This window comes from Panthera pardus, unplaced genomic scaffold (genome assembly GCF_024362965.1).
Source record: "Panthera pardus isolate Hobbes unplaced genomic scaffold, ASM2436296v1 HiC_scaffold_13, whole genome shotgun sequence".
Taxonomy (NCBI): domain Eukaryota; kingdom Metazoa; phylum Chordata; class Mammalia; order Carnivora; family Felidae; genus Panthera; species Panthera pardus.
This window is the reverse complement of record NW_026526688.1, coordinates 59,888,333-59,900,655: the sequence shown is the minus strand read 5'-3', so window position 1 is coordinate 59,900,655 and position 12,323 is coordinate 59,888,333. Positions and strand designations below refer to the sequence as shown.

Below are 12,323 nucleotides of genomic sequence, written 5' to 3'. Positions count from 1 at the left end.
GTTTTGCTTTCCCTCCCCATGGGGCTTCACCACTGGGGCCTGGCATATGGAGATGTTAGGGAATTCCTCCTGGGCACCAAGAGAAATCCTCGAAAACTAGACACAAAACCTTGTTCCTCCTGAATCAGTGACATATTAGTGGTATATCCCCTTTCTCCAGAAGAAAACCATGTACCATACTGTGTGCCAAACACACAGTGTAGTAAAAACAAACATAAACAAACTTCTATATTTTTATAAAGGAATTCTATATTTTTATAAAGGAATCACAAACTATGGAGTGACTGGAAGCATAGAGCACCCCTCCCTGGGCATTTTCGGTGCCTTCTACCCTCTGTGTCTAGACTGTAGACCATCTCTGTTCTCTGCAGGATTGCTTTCTTCCTTCTTTGCGTTTGCTTTCCCCTTTGTCCCTTTGGGCATCTTTTCTCCCTGCTTTGCTGGGTCCTTTTTGGGCCTGAGCTTTGGTTTTGGAGGGGCAGGTGTAGAAAATAAATCTGCTGATCTCCTTTGTATCTCAAACTAGCTTTCCCTTTGTCACCCTTAGCATCTTTGGGGGCATGATGGTGACAGTGAACGCCAGGTGGGCTTTGCCAGTTTAAGAGGTGCCTCCATCTATTTCCTCCTACTACTCTGGTAAAGATTCCCAGGTTTCGCAGCTGGTCAGAGGCGGAGCAGCACTTCTGCCTGTGGGCCACCGGGCTTTGCTTGGGACGGCAGAGCTGGCATGGACTGTGGGACTTTGGGCGGTAGGGACACATGAGAGACTGGGAGAGCAGCTGGCCTCATGTGGCATTTCTTGCTAAATAGTTGGACCCCTTCAAGGAATCGCAGTATCCGGTGGGCTTGGTATATGACGTGAGATACCCTTATATGGACCTGAAACACACTCAGGAGTCCCAAAGTTTACAGAGTGGGTGGTGCAGATTGCCAAGCACAACTTCTGAATGCAGTCTCCTTCAGTGCTCCTCATCATGTTCCTGCAGGTTCTCCTAGTGGCTCATTCTGCCTGGCTGTGGCTTTTCTCAAGATAAAAATGTTTGCTACAGGGCGCCTGGGTGACTCAGTTGGTTAAGCATCCGACTCTTGGTTTTGGCTCAGGTCATGATCCTATAGTTGGGGAGTTCGCGTTCCCCATCGGGCTCTGTGCTGACAGTGTGGAGCCTGCTTGGGATTCTCTCTCTCTGCCTCTCTCTCCACCCCTGCCCCCCTCTCTATTTCTCAGCATAAATAAATTAAAAACAGAAAAAAAGTTTGCTCCAGGTGGAGTCAAATTGTGATCCTGGAATAACTGGAGTTTTGACTCTTCAGGTCCTTGGCATCCTGCCCATTTTCTCTATCTCTGACTCTCCAAAGTTTGAACAAAACACACAATCCTAATAAATCAGAGTCTCCTTTGGTGCCTGAAAGGTCAAATATGAAACATATTTGTGTACCCTTTGAAATCTACCACAAGCAATTTCCTGGACAAGCCTGGAAGTGTTTAATAATGAATCCACACAACGTGGAGCCTGTGAGCAGCACTTTGCCTGCTGTGGTCCATTAAATTGGCTCTTCTCTGGACCCGATCACAAAGTGAAAAAGTCCATTTAAAACCAGAGATTTCCTACATTAAAAAAAAAGGGGGGGTTGAAGAATGCAGTCAGAAGTAGTTAATAATCTTAACCTTTTTACTTAAAAAAGGCGTTCTTGTTAACTACCGAAATTATCAAATGCCTTCTCCGACTTAACACTAGATTCTCATAGTTCCTCTGCCAACATCATCAACTTTGAGAATTTCCTTAGAGCTCTAACACACTCACCGAAGGCCATTTGCCACAACATTTGTTTTTCCCAACAGGCCATTTGTCATCCCTTCAGATAATCTTAAATAAATAATAAATGAAACCGAAAAAACCACACAACTTCTTGATGTGAGTTTGTTTGCTTTTGGTTGATGTACAGGTGAATTGCTTTGTCATATTTGAATTGTTTCAAGATTTCTACATGACCTATGTAAGATCTCATGCTATGAAGTCAGAAGTTTAAAAAGTCAAAAAGTTTAGTTAAAAAGTCAAAAGTTAAGTTTAAGCCATTGCTAGGTCCTCCTGGAGAAAGAAGGTAGAGAACCTATGGAAGAGGACTGGGCATCTTTTGATATTTAATAACAAGTATAAAAGCTTTTACCTCTTTGCATCTGTGAAGCCAAATTAACTTCTAATCCGTCGGACTGTAAAAATGTACTGGTCTGGAATTGGAGTGGGGTCCGGGGCAGCAAGGGTAATTGCAAAGGAAGAGGAAATGAAGGTCATGAAGGGAGATGTACTACGGGTTTTATTGTTTTACTCAGAACTTTAAAATGAGAAAATCCCCAAGCCCCTTGTGTTAATAAACCATGTTAATAAACCTGACGTAGGAAACCCATTGGCAAAGGTGTGTTGGGGGTGGGGGGGAGGAGTACATGGAAAGTTGGAGCATGTGAAAACAAATGTATGCCTTTTTTTTCCTTCCTGTCTGGTTTTCCCAGGAATCTACGTTCATATGAAATATAATGGTTTGGGGAAGTTTGCATTCCACCAGCTGACTCTTAAATGTAGATAAAGGTAACAGGCATTACCATAAAATTCCATAAATATGAAGTGGCAATAAATTTGCAGAGACACGAAGTTTCTAGAGGCCCAGTAGTAAACCTTACTAATGTCATTACATGGAGATTATGAAAAGCTGACAACCAATGGGTTTAAAGGTGTTTCTTTTTATCTGAGTTAGTGGTAATTATTTTATGATGCAAGTTTTGCCTTTTTTTTTTTTTTCCCCCGGGAAGCTTTGGAAGCGTTATTGTCTGTTGTGAAATTGTGGACATGTGCACCAGTCTAACAGGGAGTGTTTTCCTTGAATTTTAGGAACTGCAAAACATAGCTGCATCAGAGGGTCAGGTGGTGGTACTGGAGTGCCGGGTCCGAGGAGCGCCCCCTTTGCAGGTCAAGTGGTTCCGACAAGGGAGTGAAATCCAAGACTCTCCAGACTTCAGAATTCTACAGAAAAGTAAGGAGAGGTGCCCATTCTCCCACATTCATTCATTTTCTTCCCTCAAGCTTCCAAAAAACCAAGAAGGGTTTAGTCATTTGGATGAATTGGTTTCTATTTTTGGGAGAGTAGTAAGACCAGATAACCTGCAAATATGTGGGGTCCAGTGTATTTAAGCAGTGGTGGTCACTTGTGTAACCCTTTGAAGGTCTAATGAAAGTTGTATATACGTCAGAAAATGTTACAGACTTGTGAACTCAAAGTAGGGCAAATAATTTGAGGAGGGGTATAAGCCTCCTATAAGCCCCTCTATGGATTATGGTTTACAAAACTTCCTAGTATAAGCTGTTTGTTACTGGTGGAATTTGGGTTTCTGTATTTCTAGAAATATAAATTGATCTATCACTTTACTCTTTTGTACTGTGGAGTTCCCTATATTCTGTAGACATGTCCTAGACAGAGAAAAGATAGGTGGATTTATTATTAATGGAATCCCGTTCTAATACTCTGTTTTGATTTATTTTTTCCTCATGTGGCAAACAGAACCTAGATCTACAGCTGAACCTGGTAAGAAGCTTTTTCTTTTTGTTTGTTGGTAACATATCTTTGGGGTTTCAATAGTTCTTTGTCTCAGTTTTAAAACCATAAGCAGAACAATGTTTTTGCAGTTCCCTGGAAATACGAAACCCCCTTAAAGACAATATCTTCTTTATCATGGGGTGTGTCCACTGCATTTTACATCAACTTCTTTATTAGTAAAACATTAAGTTCCATTCAGACAAGAAGGTCAAGCTCAGTGGTTTAAGGCTTTTTTAAATATAGTCTTTTATATTCAGAAAGCAAAGCGAGTTGATAAAAAAAATCGTCCTGAAATTCCAGTAGAAAAGAACCATCTGCTACATACTTTCGCTAACCAAAGCCCAGGAACAGATCGACCCTCCAGCTTAGAAATGCGTCTCACATGAGAGCAGCCCAGAGATGTAAGCAAAACTGACCACCGGTATTTCTCATTTATGTAGCCTGAGCCATAAACTTGTACCGTTCTCCCAGCATGAAGAAAGTCATCTTGCCCTAGGATCTCTCTTAATTACCGGGTCATTTGACCTCATCAGAGTGCTATGTTATCTGGAAGCACCAGATCCAACTCTTCTGCTTCAGACTTTGTGGATATTTATGACTCCTCATGAACTAAAAAACATTTGAAAAAGAAACAATAATGTTTCTCTGTGTATTTTACAGGACACCCACCTCAAGAGTACTTTCTTTTGTGTTTCTCCCTTTGGCAAAATTACAGTTTCGCTTACTCCTTGACAAAAGGTTGAAAAGCTGATTTGTGCTTTTCTCCAGCTTTGAGCAGCTTCTGCCATCATGTCCCTTAGGAGCCATGGCTTTGCTCTGTCCCTTCTTGGACAACTTGAAAGTTCTCAGTGGGCTACTGCAGGTCAGGTTACTATGGTTAGTCCCGGACCTCTCACATCCGAGCATTGGGCCATTAAAAATAGGATGTGATCTTTTTAGGATCCAAAGGTTAAAGGGTACTGAGTAGCATCCTTAAGGAACAATTGGAATTGATCTAGTGCCTTCTTGTCATGATTACAACCAGAGATGTTGCCCCACTTAATGTGTCAGTCATCACCCAAATACTGTAGTCACTTTCCAAAACATAGACAACTTCATATTCTGTGATAGGTCTTTATACAAAATTGCATCTTGGGGCACCTGGGTGGCTAAGTTTGGTAAGCGTCCGACTTCGGCTCAGGTCATGATCTTGCTGTTTGTAGGCCCCATGTTGGGCTCTGTGCTGACAGCTCAGAGCCTGGAGCCTGCTTCAGACTCTGTGTCTCCCTCTCTCTCCACCCCTCCCCTGCTCACACTCTGTCTCTGTCTCTCTCAAAATAAATACTAAAAAATTACAAATTAAAAAATTGCATCTTGCTGGTTCCCTGATACATGGAACTTCTGAGAGTCCATCTGCTGCATGAGCTAAGATGTTAGGGCACATCTTGTGTTTACTATTTTAAATAGACTTATTGATATAAAAGTAGGAGCCAGATACCTCTCTATCTACAAAAAAGTTGATGTGAAAAAGTCACGGGCAGTTTATATCTTACGATGCTTTATGTGCAAATAAAACTGAAGTTTTGAGCCACAAATTCTAAAAGCATTATTACTGGAACGGATTACTGCTTTTGATGTTGTGTTGTGGATTTTGTGCAAATTCATGCAATTCTTTTTCATCATGTTGTTATCCCTTGTCGTTACCTACAGAGGTGATGATGATTTATGAAATATCTCCCATGATCTGTGTTGGAAATTCATAACTAACCATCATCTAAAAACTCATAACACTGGTTAGAAGCTGCATAGTTTAGTTTCTGAGTACATATGTATTTGAAAATTGAAAATACTCAATATATTGGCTAAGAAGGAATAAATTTGGGTGTGGAGGGAGAACAAAAATGTCTGCTACCACCCCCCCCCCCTTTTCCATCCTCTTCCCTTTTATCCCTCAAACTACAAACTCTTTTTCAATTATGATTTTCTGTTTTGCTTCTAGCACAATCATGATTTGATCATGATTATTTAATAAAATTAGTTCTCAGCTTCGTGGATAAAATGACCTCTAGACATACATCGGTGCCTTTTTAACATGGCAAAATCATGAAGAAAAGAGCAAGATAATGAGGGGAACTTCCTTTTAAATTGCATATCCTAGCAATATAAGTTTTTCCTTTCATGTTCACTGAATTTTCTTATTTTTCCCCCTTTAGTTAGATCTGGAAGCATTTAAGAAAACAGGGGTGCCTGGGTGGTGCAGTTGTTGAGTGTCCAACTCTTGATTTTGGCTCAGGTCATGATCCCAGAGTCGTGGGATTGAGCCTGCTTAAGACTGTCTCTCTCCCTCTCCCTCTCCCCCTCCCCTTCTCACAATGTCCCTCTCTCTCAGAAAGAAATGAAAGAAAGAAAGAAAAGAAAAGAAAATGGACTCTTCCATTCTAAGCACAATAATAGAATTTGCTGAGAACAAATATATCTTGGTACAGAAATATGTCAATGAAATCTGTCAATATAAGAAAAAAGGGGTGTCTGGGTGGCTCAGTTGGTTAAGCATCCAACTTCGGTTCAGGTCATGATCCCGTGGTCCATGGGTTCGAGCCCTGCAATGGCCTTTGGGCTGACAGCTCAGAGCTTCAAGCCTGCTTCGGAGTCTGTGACTCCCTCTCTCTCTTCCCCTCTCTTGCTTGTTCGTTCTTTCGTTCATTCTTTCTCTCTCTCTCAAAAGTAAATAAACATTAAAAAAATAATAGAAAAGAAAAAAAAAAAACTTGTATACAGTCAGGAGCTATTAAAAACAAAACCCGTGTGGCGTTGGTGGCTCAGTTGGTTAAATGTCTGACTCTTGATTTTGGCTCAGGTCATGATCTCAAGGTTCATGAGTTCAAGCCCTGCATCCGGCTCTGTGCTGACCACCTGGAGCCTGCTTGGGATTCTCTTTTTCTCCCTGCCCTTCCCCTGCTGTCTCTGCCCTTACCCCCTTCTCTCTCTCAAAACAAACATTAAAACACACACACACACACACACACACACACAGCTAGTTTTCCCTGAACTGATAACTTCTCCACAATTATATTTATTACATTACTAGAATTGCTCATTTCTCTTTTATGCCAGAGCATTAAAATGCTCTCCATCAGGCAATCTACAATAGGCATGTAGTGTTAAATAAAACTCATGATCATATTTTTTAAACAAAAAAAAACCCTTTAAACAAATGAATTCAAGTGGACTGCTTCTGTGAGCTGCTGCTATGAGAACTTCAGAAGAAGCAAATGTTAAAATATAATTTGTATTTAAACAGTATTTTGGCATGCCTGACAAAACTAAGTATGATTCTGATTCTTTTACTAGTAGCCAATTGTTTTCCTTACCCTGAGCTTAAAGTTGACCATCGACATTGTTGGGGGAAAAAAACCCAAAAGATATTTTGAACTGCGTACTCTCCTTAAATGACCTGATTGGCTATCCATTAGGCCACTGAACTATTCAACTGTATAAAGTGGATGCAGGAACTGACTTCCCTGATCGCCGTTTTTTAGCCACTGCTAAGTGGAAAGCAGAAAAACAGACATGACTACAGTACATCTGAGGAAAGAGATAAGTTTTATAGGACTAGGCCAGTGATGTTTTCCAAATGCTAAAACATAAATAGTCTTTGAAATTCAGGAACATATCTGAGCATTTGGGTTTTATTACCCTCTCTTCCTACTCTCCAGTCCTCTGACACATTCACTCTTGCTCTCTCCTCCCTAGTTGGTGCTCAATCTCTCTTTTCCTCTCTGCTTTTCCCTACTTCATTCTTTTTATCTCTTTGTGCTTCTTCCCTTTTAAAATCATGTGTTAGAGCTATAGAAATGAAATTCACTAGTACCTAGATATAGCTCCATTAGGGATTAGATATTCAGATAAAAAAAGGAACCACCAGATTCTCTCCTAATGCATTTGAGAGACTGAAACAGGTTTTTCTTGTCACTACTGTGTTGTATCTGTCTAATGTGTTTTACACTCCCTTCTCTGTCTAGACAGAAGTCGGCTTGCATCACAAATCTTTTCAGACTGTTTTGTGAATTAATAGCTAGTCAGCTTACTTAAGACCAACATCCGTTTGTCATATTACCTGCTCTGGCCTCTTTCCTTGACATTCTGACTTTATACTGATTGAATCCTTCAAAGACTAGTCTGGGGTGGAGGTGGTGTGGAGGGCACAGAACACTCATTTGACAGCTGTTAATACTCAGGCCCTTACTCAGCTGTCTGGACGTAGCCACAAACTGTATTGAGTTACTTCTATAGCATTGTCTGGTGGTATGCGAAATTAAAAATCCCGTGTCTTGCTGGCTGGGAAGTTACACATATAAAAATATGATGCCTTGTACTTTCAGTATAAATCTCTGCTAACCAAATGCCACCCATCATCTTAGGTCTTCTATAATAGAATCCATGTTTTGATTCTGTGATTCAGAATGTGAAGTTAATTATACTTGTTAGATGTACTAAGGTGCTGAGTTGTAGGACAGCAATGGTAAGGATGTTTGAGATCCCAGTAGATTATACATAGTTAAGAGCTTAAAGGTTAAACAAAGTTTAAACAAAAGTGGATTGTGTGAAACCTGTGATTCTCAAACTGTGTGACGAGGTGCCCTGGGGCACCACACAGATTGACAGAGGTACTGTAATGTTTGAAAGTTTTAATGCAAGTACAATGATACTCAGCATTTGATAGACACAGCTATTAGCTTGAAACAGTTCAGGGTTTCAACATGAGGTCACTCCACATTCTTTTCTATGACATCATATCTATGTGAAACTGCGTTTTTGATGTGTACATGTGCTAAACAAGTAAGTGCCACGTGAAAATCAATGTGGAACATGAAATGAGGCTGGCTGTGTCCCATCTGATCTCAAGAGTTCTGCAGTACCCAACAGATGCATGCATTCATTAGTTAGTAATTGTGGTTATTTAAGAATAAAATAATATTTTTCTTTCAACTTATATGTGTTTTTTCAAATAGTAACTAACTTGTTAAGACCTAAGTACTTACTGTGTTCTTTCAAAATAACTACGTAACAAATGAAGGTATATATTTTGGCTTAGGAGCATCATAAAAAAAAAACCAAAAACTATTACTGAGACACTTAGGATCCCATGGACCAAGAAAGTTTGGTTTAATCTTTTGGGAGAGAGGCACATTTGAGAATGCATCAAAAAGGAAACTGAGTGACTCTTAGAATTCTAAATTCTCCGTGATCCTACTCCCAGTCATCTTCTGCACTGATCTTCTAGAATGCTGGCCTGTGAGCCTTTCCTTTCCAGGCAGAGCTTTCTGGGCAATCTGAACATCCCAAGAGAAACAAAAAATCCATATGTGTGATATGGGAGTTTTTCCAACAAAGAGGCCATCTAGATCACCATACCGGGAAGTGGGCAAGCTCCTCTGTCTTCCTCTGAGCATCTAATCAACTCAGAACCGTGTCAACAAAAAGAGAGAAAAGACCTCTGAAGAAACCTGCATCATGGATGATCTAGAAGAAAAGAAGCATCTTCCCTGGAAAGCAACTTGAATAAAACAGACTTGCAGAGAGAAGAAAATGTAAAAACCCAACCCTCTTCTCAGATAAGAAAATCAGCGCATCCAAAAAGTGAAATTGAAAATGCTTTAAGAAGAGGGGAGGAACATTCAGAAAAAAGCTCTTGGAATGGAAAGCTGGTAGCAGAAATAAAAGTTGAGGAAATGTTTCACAAAGTAGGGCAGAAAGACAGCAAAGGACTATAAGAGCAAAGGTAAGAAGAATAGATACACTAGAGAACCTGCTTAAGTAGACTACACCTATATATTGGAATCTCAGAGGAGAGGAGAAATAAGGGGACGAGATTATCAATGAAATATTTGTTTAATTCCCTAAACTGAAGGTAACCGTTCCCAGATTGAAAGGACTCACTGTGTGAACAGTGGATGAAGATAACTTCACAGCAGTGTGCATCATGAAATTCAGAATATCCAGGACAAGGAGATGATTCTGCCAGTGTCCAGGGGAAAAAACGTGAAGGCACATAAAACAAGATCAGAATGGCTTCAGACTTCTTAGAAGTCATGCTAGACATGAAGAGACAATGAAGCAAAACCTTCAAAATTCTGAAGTAAAATTACCTCGAACTTAGAATCCTACACCCTGCTATACCTTCAATTCTTTGTGAAGATACAGTCAAGAGTTTCCAGACTTGCAAGGTCTCGGAGGTTTTCCTCTACAACTCTTCAGGTGGGATGTGTTCTACCCAGGAAGAGAACTCCCCTAGAAAGAGGAAAATGTGGTGGATGGGAAGCAGGCGATCAAGTGCAGGTGAGAGCCAAAGGGAGCCCTGCAGGCGGGTGACAGCTAGGCATCAGGAATGGAGGATAGGTCCAGATTGGAGTTGTGGGATACAAGAGACAGACACACTGAAGTTTTCGGCACTAAGAGCTCATCGCCACTGCTTCCTCCTTTACCCTGATGACAGAATGGCAGGGTGGCAGGCCTGTTGTGCTCTCCCCTCCCTGCACAGCCTCCTGGTTCAGCTAAGAACACTCATTTCATCCTCCCTTCCGCCACCGTTCTCACTTGTTCTGGTGCTGAGATTTGGAAGTTGGCCATGTTGAACTTAAAAACAGAAAGCATGGGGACACCTATTTCCCCAGCTATTCGTGCTGGCTGTCCAGTTCCTGCCCACACTTAGCCCCACCAGACTTCCTCATGGAGGTAAGCCTTAAGGTTCCCAGGACTCATTCAGGATTACTTGTCTGCCAATTACTCCTGTGGTGGTTTTTGTAAACATCATGGGGAGGTTGAAGTCAGTTTATACCCCAAGATAGTTCCTGTAAACTTTTTCTGACAAGTTTGCCTTTTCTTTGCACAGTAAAACTTGTGGTTAGGACTCAATTTTTAAAAACCAAACACATTTTTTTGAAGGATACAAATACAAGAAACATAATCAAAGGACTGATGATCTCAAAAGAAGGGGGAGGATTCAATTGGGGAGGGCATGGGGGCATTTCTAAAGTATTAGTAATATTTTATTTCTTAGACTTGATGGGTGCACAGGGGTTCATTTTATTGTTATTCCTTAAACCGTGCATTTAAAATATCCTCTATATATGATACAGTTTGCAATTGCAAAAAAAAAATCCTTTATGAAAATTTATGCAAACATTACATTTACCAGCACTGAATCTCATCTTGTTGATTTTAACCCAGACTCGTTTTTATCAGTTGTGTTAAATAAACCCACTTTGGGGTTTGGAAGGTAAAAGCTGGATTTCTTTTTAGTTAGGCTGGACTCCAAAGGCTGGCGAAAGAAGGCATTTTATGAAAATGTCCCCTTATCACCCAAAGGACATAAGTAATGTTATCCTTGCTGCCTCATCATTTTATAAGGTTTGGCAAACAAAGTTATTTGTATTTAACAAAGTGTTAAGTACGTCCAAAAATTTGAATGAAACTCATGGTTGAGTTCTGAGAGATATTTACATGATTAAGTAATTTTTAGCTAACTATAAAAAAAATTTATCACCAGTAAAAGTTTCCAATTTAGTAATTTATCACATGCCATCCAATCAAAACCTTTCATCTAAGAAAAATGGATTAAAATGGATCATAGAGCTACTGGTAATTTAAAATTTTTCCATTTTTTAAAATGGACAGTTTTTTAAATAGATAAGTAAGCCTCTAACCACCTTTGTTGGAGATAAACAGTCATCTCTTGACTTCCATTTCTGACCAGAATGTATTTTACAGATGTCTTAAAGGACTTTGTTCAAATAAGATGCATCCAGATGAAAATGCAATATTACAGCCTAGCTCGTCTCATTTCCTCATGGCTTTCTTCATTTTGGTCGTGTCAGAACCATACAAGCCATGATGCTTACTTTCTCTGAACAAGATGTGAGCCTACTGTCACTTTGGGACGAAATTTTCCAAGAGCAGAAAAGCTAAACAAGCTCTGGGGCATTTGACTAAAATTTTATCTAGTACAAGTCACTGAGACATAGCAATGTGTGAAGATCACTAGAGGAACATCCCAATGATTGTCCTTCTGTGGTGGTGGTGGTGTTGGTGTTCAGTGAGGTTGTAGCCTTTTCTAGAAGTTTAGTCAATCTGTACGTGACTGTACGTTTATGCAATGGAAGTATTCCTGTAAATTCGCATACAATGAGTTTTATTCAGTCAAATGTGAAACAGTCTTTTTGTAAAGCAAATGTTTACTTTTTTCCTGGGAACTAAATTTCATTCATACATTTATTCAGAAATATTCACGGAGAGATGCTGACAACATGCCAACAGACCAAATGCTTTCCATGTTCACAGGGGCTGTAGTCAAGGTACCAGAAATGAACACGCTAATTTCACAAAAAAATATTTATAGGTGTGAGAGCTGTCTCCCAGGAGAGTTTGCCGTCCTAAAATTACAATATAGATGGTGGATCTGACCAACTCTAATCAAAAAAGACTCCTCTGAGAAAATCATGTTTAGGTGGAAGCATCAGGCTGAGGGCTTAGAGACGGAAAGAAATGTGGCTTTGCGGGGAGAGCCAGAGTGCATGAAGCTCAGAATGAAGGAAGGAGAGAGGCACAAAAGGAACCTGGCAAGTAAGCAGCAGCCTGGTCATTTAGGGTTCTGTGACCACAGTGAGGATTTGTAATCTGTCCCCAGAGTCATGGAAGGATGGGGTGATGATAAAATTTCATTCGCAAAAGTGCCCTATGGTTTAGAAGGGGTAATTATA

The 12,323-nt window shown here is 40.2% G+C and overlaps 1 protein-coding gene across 3 annotated transcripts in view; it reads left to right on the top strand.

Moving 5' to 3' along the window:
• Positions 1-12,323, top strand: part of PALLD (palladin, cytoskeletal associated protein) — a 406,924-nt gene that overhangs the window by 186,475 nt on the left and 208,126 nt on the right. For all 3 annotated transcript variants that reach the window (XM_019441032.2, XM_019441033.2, XM_019441034.2), the window contains exons 7-8: positions 2,883-3,024; positions 3,550-3,573. In XM_019441032.2, the coding sequence (XP_019296577.2) occupies positions 2,883-3,024; positions 3,550-3,573 (166 nt within the window). The remainder of the gene's footprint in view (positions 1-2,882; positions 3,025-3,549; positions 3,574-12,323) is intronic.